General features: G+C 32.8%; 1 protein-coding gene across 1 annotated transcript; it reads right to left on the reverse strand.

Moving 5' to 3' along the window:
• Positions 1 to 1,070: 1,070 nt before the first annotated feature.
• On the reverse strand, positions 1,071 to 2,937 carry LOC139850355 (cytochrome P450 81Q32-like). The gene is made up of 2 exons (XM_071839936.1): positions 2,041 to 2,937; positions 1,071 to 1,691 (listed from the first exon to the last, which is right to left on the reverse strand). The coding sequence occupies exons 1-2, from the start codon at positions 2,935 to 2,937 to the stop codon at positions 1,071 to 1,073; spliced, it is 1,518 nt and encodes a 505-aa protein (XP_071696037.1).
• Between the last annotated feature and the right edge of the window lie 21,034 nt (positions 2,938 to 23,971).

A 23,971-nucleotide genomic window follows, 5' to 3' on the forward strand; every position in this document is an offset into this window, starting at 1 on the left:
TGTTATCAAATTGTAGCACTAGCCTTCTCCTCCCACAAAACGACCAACTAATGCACAAAGCCAATAATATGTTATACAAGTGATAATGAACTTATGAACCTCACAATTATAACTTGTCATTAAAAATATAGTCAAATAGTGAACATATAATCCACATTAGAATATTTACATAACTCCAAAAGATCATAGCCAATAAAATGAAGTTATTATAACTGAACTCTTACCTCCACTACCCATGTCACCATTTTGTCACCATCTTGATTGACAGTCATTCCATTAACAATGGTCTTCTGCAAGTTTCATGGCTACAAGATTAAAACTGAGTGAAATTAGAGAACAAGTTTGCTTACAGATTGACTAGTGAGACAAATTGAGCGACTAACCTTGTAGATCAATGAGAAAACTATAATTATGATTCGATGAGAAACAAACCTTGTGAAATCTATGATTATGATTATCAAATTTAGTGAATGACCTTTTGAAATTGAGGTTGCTTTTGCTAAAACTCAACGAGAAACAAAATTGAGTGACTAGCCTTGTAAATCTGCAGTGACGGTGTAAGTTGAAGCAGGTTCAATCAAAGCAATGTGTACTTGCTGTTTTTATTTACATTTTGAGTGACTTAGGTTCTCCTTCACCAAATGTCTTGTTCGATTTATAAAGTTCAAGCAAATAAGTAGCTGCTCAAAAATAAGTTAAATTATCATTTTCTACAAAACGCTTATTTAATATCAATATATACTTGTTTTTTCCGAGATAAAAAATCAAATTAACCCATTAAATTAACCTAATATAAATAATATGCATTGAAAACTTGATGCCTGATAGGTTGTTGCCCAGGCCATCACCTTATTGCACTTGGCTACGGACGAAGTAGTACTACTACATGCACAAACAGAAATTAAGAAACCGAAGAGTTTTGTTTATACTTCACAAAACTTCATCGCACATTTCATATGACTCATACAATTAATCACAAATTATCTTAATTAATCCCCATAACTAAAGTCTACACGAGGGAAAACACTTATTCACGTATTTATTACTATTAGAGGTGGCGGAAAACGGGCTCACATTTGGTCGAGTAGATTCTTCATCTCAGCACGTGGTTTGCACTTGGCTACCAAGGGTTCAACTTTTACAAGGTTGAAGTTAAGAGATTCAGTCATATCAACCATCTTTCCGTTTAACCTTTCCCAATCAAAGCATTGAATTAGCACGCCCAAAGTTGCCTCAATCACATGAAGTGCCAAACCTTCACCCGGACAACTCCTCCTTCCAAACCCAAATGGCATAAACTTGAAACCATCCCTTGTTCCTTCTAACCCTTCAAACCGTTCTGGATTGAAGCTCTCAGGGTCGTTCCACAATTTAGGGTCACGTTGTATGGACCATTGATTAACAATAAGCATGGTCCCGCGTGGGACATTATAGTCCCCAATAACACAATCTTTTGACGACTCACGAGGAACGAGTAATGGACCTGGAGGGTATAGTCGTAATGTCTCATTTATAATACAACGAAGGTAAGGTAGGTCAACTAGGTCTGACTCCTCAACAAGTCGATCTTTTCCTATAACTCTATCAATTTCATTTCTTGATTTTTGCAGAACATGTGGGTGGTTTAGCAGAAGTGATAAGCACCATTCCATTGTTCCGGTCGTAGTATCAGAACCAGCAGATAATAGAATCTGATGATATTAAAATCCAAAAAAAGAAATCTTGTCATTGTACTTTATAGCAATATATACTTTTATTAGCATATAAATATACAAACACTTTTTTGTCAAATAGGTAAAAATGAATACATAACTCATGATCTTATTCTACTTTAATACTTAGTAGATTGTATGTCTTAACAATTCCACACCGTATCCATTCCATAGCTTGTAATTGACCTATTTAACCCATTTTTAGACACAACTTCACGCGATATAACCAATAATAATAGGTAAGCATATCATAATCACCTCAATAGGCTACAAACATTCTAATATAAATTTTACAATCAGAACCAAACACACGAGTTAGAGATCTTACCAGCATAAAGCTTCTGATCATTTCATCAGTGTAATAATTTGGATCCGATTCTTGTAACGATAACAATAATTGAATCATAGTCTTCTTGTTCTTTACCACCCCTTCTGATTTCCTAAACTGTTCAATGAAACCTTGAAAGAAAATATCTCTTTTATTTTTCAACGAGATTAACTTATTTTTGTATCCATTCTGTACGAAATTTCTCAGAAATGGCAAAAAATCTCCAAGATACGGGATCATACCAAGCAAAAATGTCTCTTCTAATATCTCGCTAAACTGTTTCCCTTCTTCATCAGCTGCACCAATATCACCTACAAAATACCTGTTACCTGATATGATCCTCATCATTATATTCAGCATTAATTCATTCAAAACCGCCTTTACATTCACATGTGAATGTACAGAAGAAACAGACGCATTCTGAATTTTACGTATCAATAGTTTTTCTTCATCAACTAGTATATCATGAAATTCTTTACGGCTATGCATAGAAAAGAGGGCAGTCGAAGCAATACGGCGCAAGTTACGCCAGTTGTCACCATATGGAGCCCAGTTAAGACTAGTGTTGTTGTTGCCTATAATTTTACCATATAACGTATGAGGACGATTGGTAAATATGACGTCATTTTTGGTGAAACATTCTTGTGATGCGGAAGGGGATGAGATTAACAGGAGATGGCGACTACCTAATTGGAGGTTGAGAATGGGTCCATGTTTGATCGAGAGTTTGGCAAGTGTTTGGTGAAGTGGCGGTTTTAGAAGGTAGAGATGACCAATCACCGGGAGAGATGGGAAGATGGTCGGTGGCAAATTGGAAAATTTTCGACCAAAGTGTGATGTGAAGAGATATGACAATACAACGAATATAAGAGACATGTATAGATAAAGGATCTCCATTGTTTTAAGAGGTTTTGTTTTGTTTTGTTTTGTGTATGTGATGATTGTGGTGGAATTTGTTTATACTTTTATAGGCGCTCAATGATGAACAAGACAAGATATATACATAAAGAAATTTTGATTAAATAGAGAAATTCGATCAATTATCAATCAATTATTTCTAAAAAGAGAAGCTACTAACTTCTTTAAAATTAAACTGAAAATTTCGTCATCTACTGAGTTTTTATATTCATTAGTTTTAAACGGAGAAATAAATAAATTAGAAACATCCCTTTAGAAAACGACTAAGAAAGTGAAAACAAGAAAATTGTGTTACACTTGTTAACAGTTAGTTGATGTGGTACTTTATACCTTGCTGTGTATAGTTTCATTCACTTAGCTTTATGCTAACTCCCCACATTCTCCCTTTTAGGTTTTGGAACTTGAAGTTAGATTGAAGGGTGCTAGTTGGAGAAGATATGTTTGATTGGATGAGACTCTGATGTTATTTTGTATTAATGAAAAACCCGTTTTTACGTAAAACCTGTTATGTAAACTGATACATTAATTATGTGCGATGAAAATGTTTTAGATGTACTAAATGGTATGTTTGTCAAATATTTTCCTTCCGTTGCGATTTAAAAAATATAGCCGGTGTTACAAATACTCCATAATAAATTACAGTTATCATTGTCATTTCTGTGTGTCAAAGGACACACATTTGTGTGCCTAATAGTATATAGATCTAAACAAAAATAAAACACAATAAGTAAAAGCAACTGCATATCACATTTATTAAAAAAAGATACAAATGGGTCATTTAAAAAATAATACTCCCTAATAAATTATAATTATTATTGTTGTGTCAGTGTGTCAAATGACACACATTTGTGCGCCTAGTATATAGATATAATATAATATAATGTAATAAAATAAAATAAAATTTAAATAATAAAATGGCGAAGAATTAATGATCGTTGTGATACTATACTAATACTACTAAATGTTATAAAATGAAAACTTAAACTACTAGGAATAATATAGTGCACGTGGCATTACAATACATAAATGGCTAAATATACTATAATATAATTTAACAAAATTAAAATGATACAAGAAAGTCAACAAGAGGGGGGGGGGGGGGGGGGGGGGAGGGGGGGGGGGGGGTTGAGGGGGTGAGTGGAAGAAAAGTGAGTTTATATTTCGGTTTCTTCCCAATTAAATAATGAGTCTCGTGTGCTAGACTTTACAGGTCGGCTTCTTAGAATTAAGTAAGGGGTGAGCATTGTGCGGTTTGGTATGGTTAGAAATGAAAATTATCTCCATAACTAAAGTTTCGGATATCTGATATCTTTAATTGTTCGAGTCGCTTAATTACAGGTTCCTTTAATTGATTGATTTGGTTCATGGTAGGGAGTAAAAGCGGTTAATTCGGTAATTGTTTGCGGCCGAAAAAGCTCTTCATAAAATTTTTTGTCTAATACCTTGCAGACTATTACTTAAATATTCTAAGATCAATGTCATTTTTGTACTCGAAATTTATGTAGTGTAGAAAAATAAGCAATCATATGACAACACTAACATAACACCATCTATTTTCATAACTTCACATCATATAGTTATATAATATTCAAGTATAATATATAAATAGATGAATGATGATATATTATATACAATATGCACATAATTTGACTTTTATATACATCTTTATTGTTATATACGTCTTTATCTACCTAGGACTCCCGACAGGCGAAAACCTTAAATCTCATAAAAGTTGGAAACCCGTTTTTGATAAATTCAAGAATAGATTATCGGACTATAAAGTTAAATCTATCTCATTTGGTGGAAGGCTCACATTAATAAAATCGGTCTTAAATAGCCTTCCACTTTATTATTTCTCCCTTTTCAAAGCCCCATGTAGTGTCATTAAAGAACTAGAAAGTGTGCGTCGAGATTTCTTTTGGGGAGGTTCTACGGATCAAAGAAAAATGGCTTGAGTTAATTGGAACCAAATCATGTTACCTTAAGAATTTTGGTGGTTTAAACGTTGGGTCACTTAACTTGAAAAACCTCGCTCTTTTAACAAAATGGTGGTGGAGATTTCTTATCTTTAATAATTCCTTTTGGGAAAAAATTATCAAAAGTATCTAATGGTGTATCCTATCGTATACACGCATAAAAGGCGTAATGGTTGCATAAAAGTAGCATCAGGAAGGCTGGAAACAACAGTTTTGTGGAGTTGTCCGTCCTGAAAGGACCCGTCCTAATCCATCAGGACAAAGTCCACATCGATTACAAACGATTCACAATAGTTGGTTACATCGCGAGGTACTTAACTTCTATATGATACATTTTACAAACATTGCATTCGTTTTGAAAAGACAAACTTCCTTACATCGAAAATTGACGATATGCATACCATTTCATAATATATCTAATTATAATTATCTTAATAATAATCTTGATGAACTCGACGACTCGAATGCAACGTCTTTTGAAATATGTCATGAATGACTCCAAGTAATATCTTTAAAGTGAGCAAATGCACAGCGGAAGATTTCTTTCATACCTGAGAATAAACATGCTTTAAAGTGTCAACCAAAAGGTTTGTGAGTTCATTAGTTTAACATAAATAATCATTTCATAATTTTTAATAGACCACAAGATTTCATATTTCCATTTCTCGTAAACATACGTCCCATGCATAGAGACAAAAATATCATTCATATGGATTGAACACCTGGTAACCGACATTCACAATTTGTATATAAGAATATCCCCATCATTCCGGGATCCTCCTTCGGACATGATATAAATTTCGAAGTACTAAAGCATCCGGTACTTTGGATGGGTCTTGTTGGGCCAGATAGATCTATCTTTAGAGTTCGCGTCAATTAGGGTGTCTGTTCCCTAATTCTTAGATTACCAGACTTAATAAAAAGGGGCATATTCGATTTCGATCATTCAACCATATAATGTAGTTTCAATTACTTGTGTCTATTTCGTAAAACAGTTATAAAAACATCGCATGTATTCTCAGTCCCAAAAATATATATTGCAAAAGCATTTAAAAAGGGATTAATGAAACTCACATAATGTATTTTGTAGTAAAAATACATATGACTAGATTGAACAATGCAGGGTTGGCCTCGGATTCACGAACCTATATAATTTATATATTTATTAAAATATATAATTGTAATCGAACAGGTTTATTTATATTATATCTTAAATTATTTACTATATTTATTTAGTTTGTGTATATATTCAGAATGTTTGATATTTATGTAATTATATTAATATATATTTAAAATACCTAACACGTTATATGTGAATATTTATATAAATTTCGTTAATATGGGTAAAGCATACTTATAACCTTAATAATATTCTTAAAGCTTTTAATTTTTATACACATAATTATTTTTGATAGTAATGATATAGATAATACTACTAATAATCATAATGATAGTTTTAATAATAAATCTCGTAATAGTGATAATATCAGTAGTTCTTATTAAGTTAATAAATTACTAATAATGATAATGAGAATTATACTTTTTGATATTAATACTCAGTACCTAGTAATAATAATAATACTAATAATAATAATAATAATAATAATAAAAATAATAATAATAATAATAATAATAATAATAATAATAATAATAATAATGGTAAATATAATAATAATGTTAGTAAAATTGATACTAATAATAATAATGATAATAATTAAAAAAAATAACACTTTTATTACTAATGTTATTAATGCTAGTAAGCTTAATATTAACAATACTAATAATTATAAAATGCTAGTAATTCTTAATATTAATAATAATAAATTTTATTATTTTCATATTTATAATAGTAAATATCATGATTATAATACTAGGAATGATAAAATTAATAATAATAATAATTTTAGTGATACTTTTATTAATACAAATGATAATGATAATTAGAATACTTATAAGTATAATTATGATAACATTTAAAATTATAATACTATTAATCATAATAATAACAATATTCATAATAATAACAATATTGAAATAATAATAATACAAATAATAAGATCACTACCTATCAAAATAGACTGAAAAAGAAGGAAAGCTGCCACTAGTCAGGATCGAACCCTCATCCATTAGCTTAAACCCATACACAATTAACCATCTGATCTAATACCTTTTTTCTGTTTTTAATACCAATTCCTTTTTTTTTAACTCGTAATCTGTTTCTTTCTTCTTCATCCTCACCATTTAAAATTGACTCAGGATCGATCCATTGCAATCAACGATTTATCTTTCTGCTTTTAAAATTATTGAAAAATACAGAAAAGATTCGTTTTAATTGTTTGAACTAATTAAAAACAGATAAGAGAAAAAAAAATAAACTTTGGTGTATCGACAAAAAAAAAAAAAATATGAACTCAAAAGTTGAATTCGATTTCTGGAAAGTTTTAGCCAAACTTTATAACATGAAACATGTTTCAAATCATCTCTATAAAGTTTCTAAATCATCAATTGATCATAAAACCTCATATTGAATTCGAATTTTCTTAAGAACAATCCTGTTGACTTTTGAAAACGTAACTTTGACTCTCAAATTCGATCACGATATGAAAAATTGGAAGTTGAATCTTTCCAGATAGTTTTAATGAAAGGTTTCTAACATAACTGCATTTATAGAATTTAAAATTTGATTCGTAAGCGAGTGATGGGCAAAAAAAAAACACGTACAGGGCAGTCACCTGTTTTACTTGAACTGTGACTCGAATTTTCAGCTTAATTTCAATTAATTAAGATTTGTTAGAGGGTGCTGTGAATTGGAAGTGATTATATGAAGTCGTATGATATCTAAAATCAACTGGAACTATTTAATTTATAGCCAATTTAATCGATGGAGAATAATTGATCAGACAAGGGAAAATAAAATAAAATAAAATTAGACAACGATGCCAAATAGATTTTGGCTGTTATACAGACATATAGGATTCGATTTGTACCAGATAGCAGATATGAAACAAATTAGGAAACAGTCTGATTGCTACTTGTAACAAATTGGTACTAGTTTTCCTTTATTTAGATTATATAATAATATATTATTAATAATTGATAATAATAAATTTATTAATAGTAATAATAAATAATATGGATACTAAGAAAAAATAATAATCATATTATTAATGTTGATAATAATAAAAGATATTATTTCTTAACAAATTTTAATAATAACACTAATGGTTATTTATTAATAATTATAGTAATATTATAAAAAAATGTAATAATAATATTATTCTTAATACTAATAATTATATTTATATTATTAATGATAATAATAATATTAGTAATAATATAACACTTTATATATATATCAACTTTCATATTTATATCAATATATTATTAATACTGATATTTATTCAAATAACTATTATTATGACAACTATATTTTATCTTGTTTTAATATATATATATATATATATATATATATATATATATATATATATATATATATATATATATATATACATAAATACTTTTACTTATGTAATTTTTAAATAAAAACTAAATATAATAACCTTTATTAAATAATTACATAATACAATATTTTAATTATACTTAGAATTATATATATATATATATATATATATATATATATATATGTAAATGAGTAATAGTATATAGTTATATATATGATATATATGATAGTAACTTATTTACTTTATTTGTTATTTTATATTTTTAATTCCAATTGATTAAATTGTATTTATTATTTCAAATTATATATACACTTTTGTTTATGTTTATTTATATATATATATATATATATATATATATATATATATATATATATATATATATATATATATATATATATATATATATATACTTGTATATATATACACACACTTATTCATGTATCGATATATTTATTTGTAGCCAATTGTTCGTGAATCCTCGGGAATAGTCAAAAAGTAATTCATTAAATGAATATAGATTTCAAAGCTTTCTAGACTTCACATTACGGATTTTGCTTATCGTGTCGGAATTATATAAAGTTTAAAGTTTAAATTTGGTCAGAAATTCCCGGGTCATCACAGTACCTACCCGTTAAAGAAATTTCGTCCCGAAATTTGATCGAGGGCGTCATGGATAACAGTAAGAATATATTTATGACAAATATGAGTTGATAAATAGAGTTTTATCATCATTGAGTAATATGGATAAAACCATTTAATTTTGTGAAGAGTACGAGTGAAGCTGTCATGACAGATTGAGATAGAGATTTAACTTTTGACGTAGTTACGGTGGAATTTAGAAAATAAGATGCGTCTTAACTTTTGACGTTGTCTTGATTGAATTTCGGAATTCAAGGGATTTAAAGAAAATCTTCGAAATCTAAAAGATTTGATTCTTCAGCGAATAAGGAAATTAAGATCTCTATAATTAAATACGGTGATCTGTCTCGATTACTCTGTCTGATATTTCCATTATAAATTTACCTTTTCCGTTCCATTAGTTTTCACCACTTCTATACTCAATTCCCAAATCCAAAAGATTGTGAAAATGCTTAATCCAATTCTAATCCTTGTCCTTATCCTGACTGTCATAACAATCATTCTCCTTTTCCAACTTCCACATGATGAATCTGTTTATTTCTACTATGCTCTAGGGATTATTGTATTTATAATCATCCCGTGTCTTTATATTGCTATACGCACTGATATCCACAGTTTGTAATTTCAGTGTTGTTATTGGGCTTTATATTCTTCCTTATATTTCAATGTCCCTATTCCTGTCTCCTATAATCACTGTCATCCACAGTTAATACTCCCCCCTATTTGCTGCGATTTATACTCCAATGTCTATTTCGGAGCTTTGTCCCTTCATTTCTTCTTCTTACGATTGGGCATCTCTTGTAATGGTCCAGAATTCGTAAGTATGGAGTTTCGAATGAACATCATGTTCTAAACAAGAAAGAACGTATTAGCACGATTTGATTTGTCAAATTTCCAGAATCACTGAGAATAGAACTATCAAGAATATATTTTCTTGATATGTTCAGAAGTTAAGTAGAATGAAAGAGTTATGTAACATGTCACATGATAACGTTAGGATCTGTGAATCATCACGTCCCATTAGAAACTCAGCATGACTTACTGTAATATAATCACGTTGATCAAATGTCATTATATTATACTAACTCATGCATCAGTTCTCAACATTACTTCAATAACATTCATATTTTAAGCTCGAAAGTTTACAGAATATAGAAACTAACAGTTTCTATATAATGTAACACTGATAGCACGACGAGATTATTGATTTCAGATAAGAATAGTTATGAAAATATCTTCAAAAATATGGAGAATATTTGTAATGAAATATACGATAATATTTTTGAATATCTAAGATCAGAGGATGATGGAAACTATTGTCCGCAAGGGTTTAGAGTAAAGAGCAAGATATTCGCTAAAGACTTTAGCAGTCATTGAATCATTTGGATTCTTTGAAGTCAAACTTATTCTTTGTGATTTGTCCACGGCTTTCTTCATAGTTTTGAAGGTATTTCGTATGCCCGAGAGACATATTAAATTAATGTGGCTGACGTGTTATGATCCAAGTCGGGTCATACCCAATAACAAACTTACCGACACCTTATTTGTATTTGATTTTAACGATTGGTTCATTGATCAAATACGCGACACTTGAACTTTAAGAAAAATGGTTTTCTTAAATATTATTTGATGTGTATTATATAAATTATGGAATAATTTATATATTATGGATTTAGTTATTTATAGGTTAAATAATTAATTTATTTATGTTACATTTTATATATAAATTGGTTTTATATAATAAAATGTATATAATAAATGGAAGTTTTATAAAATGTGTTTTATAAAATCTAATTTTATAAAACAAACCATTTTATTTAAAAGAATTGGAAGTGGCATGGGAGTATGGAGTAAGCATGCTCTTTTGACTTGTCTTTTACCATGTTACTTCCATTCTAAGTGCATATTAACCAAGGCTCTCTTGGAGACCAAATACACATGCATTTACACATCAAAATATTAGCAAAAAAAACTGCACAAAAGGCTCTCTTGAGCTGATTCTGGCCGTGGCCTTTTGATAGCAAGAAAGGGTTCTTAATTTTTTTTTACAAGCTAAAATCAAGTGTTCATAAATCCTAACCAAAGCTAGGGTGTTGATGCATAAGTTTGGGGTATAACAACTTGAGGTTTCATACTTTTGGAGCTCCATTCATCATCATCATCTTCATCACTTTTCAACAAGCTTGGAGTAGGTATAAACTCTTTTCTTGCTTGTAGTTTGTAAGTATATATCACAACTTGATCCTAATTGGGATTTAACTTTAATTGGTTAAAGTTTAACAAGTCTAAAATTGGTAATTAACATGCTTCCGCTTTCTTAATTCTTAAAATGGTTTAAGTATATTATGAACTTGTTAAATCCCAACATTGGTATCTAGAGCCGAAGTTGTTGAAATATGCTTCGAGATGGTTATTAAACCCACTATAATTTTGCATTCTATGAACATGCATGAAGTAGAATGTAAAATTTTCGGTTTTGGGTGGTTGTCATTTTGGCCAAAATCACTTGTGATTCTGCATTCTGTACTGCCAATCACTTGTGATTCTGTATTGCCAATCACTTGTGATTCTGTACTGCCAATCACTTGTGATTCTGTGTTGCCGATCACTTGTGATTCTGTATTGCCAATCACTTGTGATTCTGTGTTGCAGATCACTTGTGATTCTGTGTTTCCAATCACTTGTGATTCTGTATTGCCTATCACTTATGTTGATGATGTTCACAATCTAAGCCTTGACCTTGTGTTTGGTTGCATGCATGGTTGATTGATATTTATTCAATTGGTTTGTAATAATATTTATTCATTTGGCATGTAATAATTCATTTGGTTATGTAATTTATTTTATATTTGGTATGTAAAATAGATTAGGTTGTAATTTCATTTTTTAGACAAAATGTATTAGGATATATTTTGTAAAATGATGAAGAATGATGAAGACTTGAAGAACACATGAAGAAGCATTTGGATGCAAGGTTAAGTGGGAGATTTGAAATCTCCTACTTTGTGTTATAACCCCTTATCCGGTGGCATTTGTTTTCGGCTAAACAAATGTCTACCAAAATGGCTTGATTGTGAACATATTTGTTTTGCATGCATGGTTGTTTATTGTATGATTGTGGATTGTATGGTTGTATGCTACAAGTTAATCACACAAGTTAACAACAAGCAAAATGGCAATTTAATTGGTTAAATTATACATTAATTAACGACATGCAAAACGTCAATTTAAATGGTTAAATTAAAAATGGCTAAAAGGACATTAATAAACGGTTATTAAGATCATGATTAGGATCATATATATAAAATGGTTTATAGACATGAAATTGGCTTTTCATAATGAACTATACACCAAATGCATGTTGGTGTATGGCAAATGTTTTCTTAAACTAGAATTTATGAAAACTTAAAATCCCTTAACTAAAACAAGGTAAACAAGTTAAACGCCATCCTTTTGTGGAAACACTTAGACATATTAGGAATCTCTTGATGGGATAAAGGTCACCTAACCGTCATGAGTGAACTAATATGAATAAGGTACACTTCGCATACATGTGGGATAAAGGTCACCTAACCACTTGTATGTTAAGTCTACATGTTTACACAAGTAGGACGACTTGATTTAGGAATCATGAACTTAGGATCACCGAAGCATGAGGAACAAATAGGCGTTGATGGGATAAATATGCCATGCAAAAGGATTGCATGATCCTATAACTTAGAAGTTGCAAAAGGATTGCAATTGTCACATAAATGACTACCTAGCTAAATCAAATAACGGGATAAAGGTCACCTAACCGAAATTTGATTTACCGTTGGATTCTAAGATTTAATAAAACAATTAAAAATAAAAGGGTATTGTTTATTAAATTTAAAATCGATACTTAAAAGGACTTTGTTAAATTTTGTAGATGGCCGCAAATAACAACAACATGCAAAATGCACCACTTAACTTAAACAACCTATCATTAAGGTCTCTCCTCGAGAAAGACAAACTCAACCATACGAACTTTATGGATTGGTTCCGTAATCTTAGGATTGTCCTCAAACTTGAGGACAAAGCGTATGTGTTGGAGGACCCTATTCCCGACCAACCGGATGAGGAAGATATAGAGGGCATGGCTTATTATGACAAGTATTGCGCCGATTCGGTGCAAGTCGCTTGTCTAATGCTTGGGACTATGATACCCGAACTCCAAAAGGATTTCGAACATCATAGTGCATATGACATGATTACGCAATTGAAGGAGATGTTCCTTCAACAAGCACGTGTCGAGCGCTTCGAAACGGTTCGAGCGCTACATGTATGTCGTATGGATGACACCTAATCCGTCTCCTCTTATGTCCTCAAAATGAAGAGCCTTATTGATCGTGCTAACCGTCTTAACCTAAACATATCAAATGAGTTAGCCACCGATCTTATCCTTAATTCCCTTTCAAAAAGGTTTGATCAATTTGTAATTAATTACAATATGAATGGGATGGATAAGAGCATAGGTGAGCTTCACGGTATGCTTAGAACGGCGGAAACTAGCATGGGTAAAAGGGCTTTACCCGTGTTAGCAATCGATCAAGGTGGGTCCAAAGGTAACACCTCTAAGCCAAAGGTGGCTAAGAGAAAAGGACCCGCCTATCAAGGCAAAGGGAAGGGGAAGATGGTTACCCCAACCATCAACAAGGCCAAGAAGCAAAAGGTCACCGAGAAGGCAAACCCCAAGGAAGACCCATGTTTCGGTTGCGGTGAGATGGGTCATTGGAAACGAAACTGTCCGGTCTACCTTAAGGAGTTGAAGGACAAGAGGGATGCAGGGCAAACCTCAGGTAATATATATATGGTATATATAGAGCTAAGTATTACTTCTTCTAATACATGGGTATTAGACACTGGATGTGGAACTCATATTTGCAATTCTTTGCAGGGGTTCAAAAGAAGTGATCATAAGGCGGGAACATCAAGTCTCTATATGGGCAATGGTGCAAAGGTGCATGTTAAAGCTCAAGGAGATTTTATTTTGAAGCTTCCAAGCGGATTGGAACTTATTTTAGAAAATGTTTTGTATGCTCCGGATTTGTGTAGAAACATTATTTCTATTTCTCGCTTAAAACAATGTGGTTACGTTGTTAATTTTATTGATGATGATATTCATGTTTCTAAAGATAATGTATTCTATTTCAAGGCTTCACCTTTAAATGGAATTTATGAATTGGTTCATGATGACACATCATCTAGTAGCTCAATGTACCATACAAGCACCAAGAAACTCAAAAGGGATTTGAGTGATTCCTACTTATGGCATTGTCGCCTTGGTCACATAAACAAGAACCGAATACATACACTTCAAAAGAATGGACTTTTGAAATCAAATGAAATGGATTCGTTTGAAGTATGTGAATCTTGTTTACAAGGCAAGATGACTAAAGCACCTTTCAAAGGGACCTATGAAAGGGCTAAAGATTTATTGGGATTAATACATTCGGATGTATGTGGACCCTTTAAACCCATGACTAGGAAAGGTGAAAGATACTTTGTTACTTTCATTGATGACTTTAGTCGTTTTGGATATGTCTACTTATTAAGACACAAGGACGAAACGTTTGAAGCATTCAAAGAATATCAAAACGAAGTACAAAATCAACTCAATAAGACAATTAAGGTACTACGTACCGATAGAGGAGGTGAATACCTAAGCGATGCCTTCCAAGATCATCTTAGGAGTTGTGGGATTATCTCACAACTTACTCCACCCGGAACACCCCAACTTAATGGAGTTTCCGAAAGGAGGAACCGAACCCTAATGGATATGGTTCGATCTATGATGGCAAGAAGCTCGTTGCCTCTATCATTTTGGGGTTATTGTCTAAGCTCCGCGGCTCGTATTTTAAATATGGCCCCAACCAAGAAGGTGGAACGAACTCCTCATGAGATGTGATTTGGAAAACCTCCTTCTCTTTCATACTTGAAAGTATGGGGATGTGAAGCTTATCCTAAGCGTTATGTAGCAAATAAGCTACATGCTCGATCCACAAAGTGTATCTTCATAGGATATCCCAAAGATGACATGGGATATTACTTCTATGATCCATCCGAGCAAACCGTATTTGTTGCTCGGAAAGCGGAATTCCTTGAAACCAAGTTCCTTATGGAAGGTGATGGTGAAAGGAAGATAGATCTTGTAGAGGTACAAGATCAAGCCGATGATACACAATTGGTTGGCACTAGTACTCAACATGAGGATGTTGAAAATGATCAGGTGGATGATCAAGGTACACAAGACGTTCGAAGATCTAGTAGGATTAGTAATCCTCCCGAGAGATATGGGTTTCTCGTGGAAGGTTGCTATACGGTTGATTTGGATGAACCGACAAACTACAAAGATGCTTTATCAAGAATTGATAAAGATAAATGGCAGGAAGCCATGAACGCCGAGATGCAATCCATGTATGAAAACCAAGTTTGGGAACTTGTTGTGCAACCTCCTAGCTCCAAGCTAGTTGATTGCAAATGGCTTTTCAAGAAGAAAACCGACATACATGGAAACTTGGATACATACAAAGCTAGACTTGTAGCAAAAGGTTTCACTCAAACTCAAGGGGTTGATTATGATGAAACTTTCTCGCCAGTGGCAATGCTAAAGTCTATTAGGATATTATTTGCCATTGCTGCTCTCTATGACTATGAAATATGGCAAATGGATGTCAAAACCGCTTTCCTAAATGGATATCTTGAGGAAGATGTCTATATGGTACAGCCCGAAGGTTTTGTTGATCCGAAAAATCCTAAAAAGGTATGCAAGTTGAAGAAATCAATCTACGGATTGAAACAAGCATCTAGAATGTGGAATCATCGCTTTAATGAAGAGGCAAAGAAATTTGGCTTCATTAAAAATGGTGATGAAGCTTGTGTGTACAAGAAGGCTAGTGGGAGCTCTATAATGTTCCTTGTGCTATATGTGGATGATATATTATTATTTGGGAATGATATTACCACAATGCAAGGAGTCAAAACTTGGCTAAAGAGTTGCTTCTCCATTAAGGATCTTGGAGACGCACAATACATATTGGGGATAGGGATCTATAGGAATAGATCCAAGAGATTGATAGGTTTAAGTCAAAGTACATACATTGATAAAATCTTGAAAAGGTTCAAGATGGAAAACTCTAAGAAAGGTTTGGTACCTATTCAAAGAGGAACCGTTCTCAATTCATCTCAGTGTCCTACCACGAAAGATGAACAAGAGAGAATGAAGAAAGTCCCATACGCATCTGCTATTGGGTCTATCATGTATGCGATGATATGTACTAGACCGGATGTGTCATGCGCTCTAAGCTTGACAAGTAGATACCAGAATAACCCAGGAAACAGTCATTGGATTGCTGTTAAAAGTATATTGAAATACCTTAGGAGAACTAAGGATATGTTTCTAATATATGGGTCTGGTGAGGAGGAACTCGCCGTAAAAGGTTACGTGGACGCGAGTTTCCAAACTGATCGAGATGACTCTCGATCACAATCCGGTTATGTCTTCATGTTAAATGGTGGTGCGGTCTCTTGGAAGAGTTCGAAACAGGAGGTTGTTGCGTTATCCACTACAGAGTCGGAGTACATTGCCGCCTCACTGGCAGCTCAGGAAGCTGCATGGATGAAGAAATTCATCGACGACTTAGGAGTGGTCCCTTCCATTCAGGACCCTCTTGAGATCTTTTGTGACAACGAGGGTGCGATTGCTCAAATCAAGGAACCTCGTGCTCATCAAAAGACTCGTCACATTGAGCGGAGATTCAACTACATCAGGGATGAGGTTGAAAAGGGAAAGATATGTATTCACAAAGTTCACACAGATCATAATGTTGCGGATCCACTCACGAAGCTTTTACATGGGCCAAAACATGAGGGACATGTTTGTGCGTTAGGGCTTCGATATTCTAGTGATTGGAATTGATCTACTTTATGTATTGTAACGGAACGAATTAGTTCAAACTCATTAATATAATTATGGTATTAATTTAATTATGAGTCATGTTCCAATTTTGCATATTTTATCCATGAATAAACTATTATTCTAAATTCCGTAGTCGATCACATTTGTGGGAACAAGTGTGAGGTTTAGACTATTATGAACTTGGATTGGTATACATTCATAGGTTGAATGTGGGGCAAGGTTGCAACCAAGGTCCATAGATATTTGTGGGAAACAAATATTGGAAGACCCGCTCTCAAGAATTACTGTATAGAGCCTTTGTGGTTGATCACATGTAATCTTGAGTAAAGGCGAATATCATTGTATCCTCTGACCTGAGATACATATTGGGTTCGGATATTCACCAAGTACTGTGCCTTGATTCTTTCCTTCGCTATTCTGAAACATGGTAGTACATAAGGAAGAACTCAGGTATATTACAAAGTGTATATCTAGGACGTATGTAGTCAAGATGGAATTTGTCCCTCTTATTTGTTGAGAGTCAGATGTCTAAGGCCTGAAAAGTTAAATCTATAAGAGAGTGATCACTCTGTATCTCTTGGATTTAACATGACATCTAGGACGAAAGGAAATAATGAAAGATTCACCTAATCATATTCGAGATGGGAACTCGAAAGGGATGATGTTATTGAATGGCACAAAGTCATAACATATTAGGGGTGATGGACGGTGTGTTAGGCTGTATCCATCACTTGCATTAATTTCTTATGTTTCTCGTGCAAGTGGGAGATTGAAGGTATTTCGTATGCCCGAGAGACATATTAAATTAATGTGGCTGACGTGTTATGATCCAAGTCGGGTCATACCCAATAACAATCTTACCGACACCTTATTTGTATTTGATTTTAACGATTGGTTCATTGATCAAATACGCGACACTTGAACTTTAAGAAAAATGGTTTTCTTAAATATTATTTGATGTGTATTATATAAATTATGGAATAATTTATATATTATGGATTTAGTTATTTATAGGTTAAATAATTAATTTATTTATGTTACATTTATATATAAATTGGTTTTATATAATAAAATGTATATAATAAATGGAAGTTTTATAAAATGTGTTTTATAAAATCTAATTTTATAAAACAAACCATTTTATTTAAAAGAATTGGAAGTGGCATGGGAGTATGGAGTAAGCATGCTCTTTTGACTTGTCTTTTACCATGTTACTTCCATTCTAAGTGCATATTAACCAAGGCTCTCTTGGAGACCAAATACACATGCATTTACACATCAAAATATTAGCAAAAAAAACTGCACAAAAGGCTCTCTTGAGCTGATTCTGGCCGTGGCCTTTTGATAGCAAGAAAGGGTTCTTAATTTTTTTTTACAAGCTAAAATCAAGTGTTCATAAATCCTAACCAAAGCTAGGGTGTTGATGCATAAGTTTGGGGTATAACAACTTGAGGTTTCATACTTTTGGAGCTCCATTCATCATCATCATCTTCATCACTTTTCAACAAGCTTGGAGTAGGTATAAACTCTTTTCTTGCTTGTAGTTTGTAAGTATATATCACAACTTGATCCTAATTGGGATTTAACTTTAATTGGTTAAAGTTTAACAAGTCTAAAATTGGTAATTAACATGCTTCCGCTTTCTTAATTCTTAAAATGGTTTAAGTATATTATGAACTTGTTAAATCCCAACAAGTTTCACATAATCTTCTTTTCGGTACTAAATTCTCTATTGAATGTTCCAATATAATGATTCACAGGAATCACGAGGAGGTATATAATTTTGGACGAGAATATTTATGAAAATATCCTCAGAAATATTGAAGATATTGATGAGGATATTTTGGAATTTCTAAGTTCGATGGTTGATGGAGAAAGGTTTTCCGCAAGATTTTAACATGACTTCGGAGCAAGATATTCTCTAAAGATTTCAACGGATCCAGAATTATCTGGATTCTTTGAATATAGGGTATGGTCCTGGTATTTGTCCTTGGTCTCCTTCATGGTTAACTCTATCCGTTTTTCCAGTTCCAACGTTTCTGAGCTTTTCCAACATATTATTCTTTATCATCAAACTTCCGACGACTAAGGTCGTTTACGGTTACCTACAGTTTCTGCTGCTTCATTCAGTTTTTTTTTTCAAAGTTCAATGTATTGATTCGTAAGCTGGGTGCCTTTTCAAAATTTCAGAATGAAAGATCATAATTCTAAGAGATAAATGTTATATGGATACATATAACTGTTGATGTAGATATGCTGTGAGTTTTCAAAGTACTAATAGCTGATTCCCGGTAATTGGTATGGCGGTTCTCGTTACAAGATGCGGATGAGTATATGATAGGGTTTCAATGAATAAATATAATGATTTATCAGAGAGATTCAAACCAAGAAGAAACGAGGTTGCTGGTACGTCCGCTGGTAATATGGTAAAATATGAAAGGTTCCCCGGTAACAATAAAAGAGCACGTATATATATCAAGGTTATAATAAAGTTGTTTCGAATGAAAACTCGAAGTTGACTTGTTGGAGCTGTGACAAAATTGGCTAATTTGAAAAGAGATTTCAAAGTTATTTTCGATAATAATAACGCTAAAGGAATTAGCACAGCTACGCGTTAAACGTTTACTCAATTTTCGAGAGTTTTCAGGTGCATAACAATATGCATCGATCTTTTCTTTCATAGGTAATGTGCAGTTGGTTCATCCTTTCGATTGAGGTGTTCTCAAGAATCATGAAAGATTTTGAACGTAGATTTGTAATCGTCAAGATACAAATGAAGTTCAAGATGAAATCAAGTGGCAAACTTGAAGAATTATTTAGTTTCATATGTTATAATCAATATTTTAATTCATTTTAATTGTCCAATGTTGATAGTCCTCAGTTGATAGTCCACAGTTAGCAGTGTACAAATAATAATTCATATATAGTTTACTATATAATATTCGAATTAATTAATACGTATCGTGACCCGTGTACATGTCTCAGACTTGATCGCAACTCAAACTATATATATTATTGTAGAATCAACCTCAACCCTGTATAGAGAACTCGATCATTACTGCATATAGAGTGTCTATGATGATTCCAAATAATATATATAGATGTGTTGATATGATATGTCAAAACCTTGTATACGTGTCCCGATATTTAAAGTGCGTAAAATAAATAACAGAAATTAAATGACGATAAATTAAATGCGTAAAGTAAATAACAAAAAAATCAAATGACGATAAATTAAAATTACGAGAATGTAATTGCGAGAATGTAAATTACGAGAATTAAATTGCGATAAATAAAATGTAACCAGTTAGCTAGGAACAGTTAGCTGGAACAGTTAGCGTGGTTTCTTAACAAAATTCCATATTGTTAATTAGTCTGTTTCTAATCAAATTTTATTGTGTCCATTATTTCTTCGTGATGCCACTTGTTGGATTCTGATAGGTCAAAATCTAAATATGTAATTGGATGAATATGATTATTCTGTGGTGAACGGATTTGTATATCGGTGGATGTAAGTAGGATAGTATATGACTTGTTGAAAAAGATTCGAAGAACGTACATTGTAACTTATTAATGTGAAATTTAAATAGTCCTCGGGTATTACCTACCCGTTAAAATATTTTCACCATTAACAGTTTGTACAAGAGAATTTTTAATTACAATCTTTATGAAAACATATATACATATATATTTTCTTCAGATGTATTCAAGGATTTAATGAGTTAATATGATATTAAACTCATTTGCTTTTCGGTTGGAACTAGAATAAATAATCTCTAAAACTTTAGAGATTACATATTCGCCATGTCGAATGAAGATAAATGAGGTAGAACGATACGTAGAACGAAGATCATACTCAAAGTACATATGATGATATTGAAGCATGGATTGTTGATGGTACTGGTGCTGTTATTGATTGTACTGTTGGTGCCGGTGATGTTGCTGAAGCTGGTACATTTTGCACCATATTCTCCGAATTGATTATTCGAGCGCGAAGTTCGTTGACTTATTACTCCAGGATGATTGTCGGTCGGAACGAGCGGATGAATAAGGTTCAGAATTGTGGATAGAATATAATCTTGTCGAGTTACCCCGGAAATGAGACTGAAAATGGTGTCTCGAACAGGTTCGCCGGTAAACGCTTCAGGTTCATTGTCAAGAGGTGAATTCGGTTGGTGGAAGGGATTGCCTTCTGCGCGTTTCCATTAATAAAGTCAACTACGAACCCATCAGATGAATTTGATAATGGCTGATTGGTTGATTCATGCTGGTGACGCTGTTTTCGGAGCTTAGGTGAACATCTATGTCAGAATAGCTGTCGGAATAACTATCGGAATAGCTATCGGAATCTGAGGGACTCGAACTGATTGCAGGATTCATCTCATATGATCAGATGAAGGATTTTCGATAAGAAATAGATTATAGGATGTAGATTAGTACCCTGCAATACATAATTTACATATGCATATATAATACTAAAATCCCATAAGTTACGGAGGAATCTACGGAAGTTGTCAGACAAAGTTACAGTAACAGATACGCTAAGATATGAAGTAGCAGATACGCTAAGATATGAATTTTGTCTATACACTATTCATGCAGTCAATGCAGTAAAACGTGTCTAGACTAAGAATAATAAACAAGTGATTCTGTAAGAATGATAAGCAGGTAATTTTTGACACAAAATGATAAGCAAAACTTTTGATATGCAGACACGGTCGAAGTCCAGACTCAATAATGCATCCTATGTTGGGATTTAACAAGTTTCATGATACTTAAAACCATTTAAGAATCAATTAAAAGCGGAAGCATGTAATTACCATTTTGGAACATGTTAATCTTTAACCATATAAAAGTTAAATCCCAAGAAAAGGATCAAGTTGAGAAATAAGCTTACAAACTACAAGCAAGAATAAGATGTTATACCTATTCCAAGCTAGTTGAAAGTGATGAAGATGATGATGTTGAATGGAGCTTCAAATGGATGAAACCTCAAGAGATTATACCCCAAACTTGTAACCAACACCTTGTACTTTGGTTAGGATTTAATTAACACTTGAATTAAACTTACAAAACCAAATTATGAACCCCTTCTTGCTCCCTAAACCCCACGGCCTGCAGCAGCAGAATGGGAGAGTTTGTGCAGTTTTTTTGATGTATTTTTGCAAGTATTCTCTTCCACCAAGGAGTCAAAGTGCATGTATATGGAAGTGGGAAAGTATGGACAAGTGTTGGAGTCATTAGCATGCTTACTTACAACTCCAAGGCCACTCCATCTTGTTTAAATTAATTAGTTTTAAACAAGTTATATATTTATATAAAACTTCCATATATTTATAATGCACATTTTATAAACTTGCAATTTAATTTATGTACATTTTATTTATATAAAACCAATTTATATAAATGTAACATAAATTAATTTATTATTTAACCCATAAATAATTAATTCCATATAATATAAATTATTCCATAATTTATATATATATATATATATATATACACCAAGTATTATTTAAGAAAACCATTTTTCTCAAAGTTCAAGTGTCGCGTATTTAATCAACAATTCAATCGTTAAGATCAAAGACGAATAAGGTGTCAGTAAGTTTGTTATTGGGTATGACCCGACTTGGATCATAACACGTCAGCCACGTTAATTTAATATGTCTCTCGGGCATACGAAATACCTTCAATCTCCCACTTGCACGAGAAACATAAGAAATTAATGCAAGTGATGGATACAGCCTAACACACCGTCCATCACCCCTAATATGTTATGACTTTGTGCCATTCAATAACATCATCCCTTTCGAGTTCCCATCTCGAATATGATTAGGTGAATCTTTCATTATATCCTTTCATCCTAGATGTCATGTTAAATCCAAGAGATACAGGGTGATCACTCTCTTATAGATTTAACTTTTTAGGCCTTAGACATCTGACTCTCAACGAATAAGAGGGATAAATTCCATCTTGACTACATACGTCCTAGATATACACTTTGTAATATACCTGAGTTCTTCCTTATGTACTACCATATTTCAGAATAGCGAAGGAAAGAATCAAGGCATAATACTCGGTGAATATTAGAACCCAATATGTATCTCAGGTCAGAGGATACAATGATATTCGCCTTTACTCAAGATTACATGTGATCAACCACGAAGGCTCCATACAGTAAATCTTGAGAGCGGGTCTTCCAATATTTGTGTCCCACAAATATCTATGAACTTTGGTTGCAACCTTGCCCCACATTCAGTCCTTGAATGTATACCAATCCAAGTTCATAATAGTCTAAACCTCACACTTGTTCCCACAAATGTGATCAACTACGGATTTTAGAATAATAGCTTATTCATGGATAAAATATGCAAATAGGAACATGACTCAAAATAAATTAAACCATAATCATATTAATGAGTTTGAACAAATTCGTTCCATTACAATACATAAAGTAGATCATTTCCAATCACTAGAATATCGAAGCCCTAATGCACAAACATGTCCCTCATGTTTTGGCCCATGTAAAAGCTTCGTGAGTGGATCCGCAACATTATGATCTGTGTGAACTTTGTGAATACATATCTTTCCCTTTTCAACCTCATCCCTGATGTAGTTGAATCTCCGCTCAATGTGACGAGTCTTTTGATGAGCACGAGGTTCCTTGATTTGAGCAATCGCACCCTCGTTGTCACAAAAGATCTCAAGAGGGTCCTGAATGGAAGGGACCACTCCTAAGTCGTCGATGAATTTCTTCATCCATGCAGCTTCCTGAGCTGCCAGTGAGGCGGCAATGTACTCCGATTCTGTAGTGGATAATGCAACAACCTCCTGTTTCGAACTCTTCCAAGAGACCGCACCACCATTTAACATGAAGACATAACCGGATTGTGATCGAGAGTCATCTCGATCAGTTTGGAAACTCGCGTCCACGTAACCTTTTACAGCGAGTTCCTCCTCACCAGACCCATATATTAGAAACATATCCTTAGTCCTCC

Source organism: Rutidosis leptorrhynchoides, chromosome 5 (assembly GCF_046630445.1).
Source record: "Rutidosis leptorrhynchoides isolate AG116_Rl617_1_P2 chromosome 5, CSIRO_AGI_Rlap_v1, whole genome shotgun sequence".
Lineage (NCBI taxonomy): Eukaryota > Viridiplantae > Streptophyta > Magnoliopsida > Asterales > Asteraceae > Rutidosis > Rutidosis leptorrhynchoides.

Coding starts and splice junctions, on each gene's coding strand:
- LOC139850355 (XM_071839936.1), bottom strand. CDS start 2,937: ATGGAGATCCTTTATCTATACATGTCTCTTATATTCGTTGTATTGTCA. Junction 1,692..2,040: donor TGATCAGAAGCTTTATGCTG/GTAAGATCTCTA, acceptor TAATATCATCAG/ATTCTATTATCTGCTGGTTC.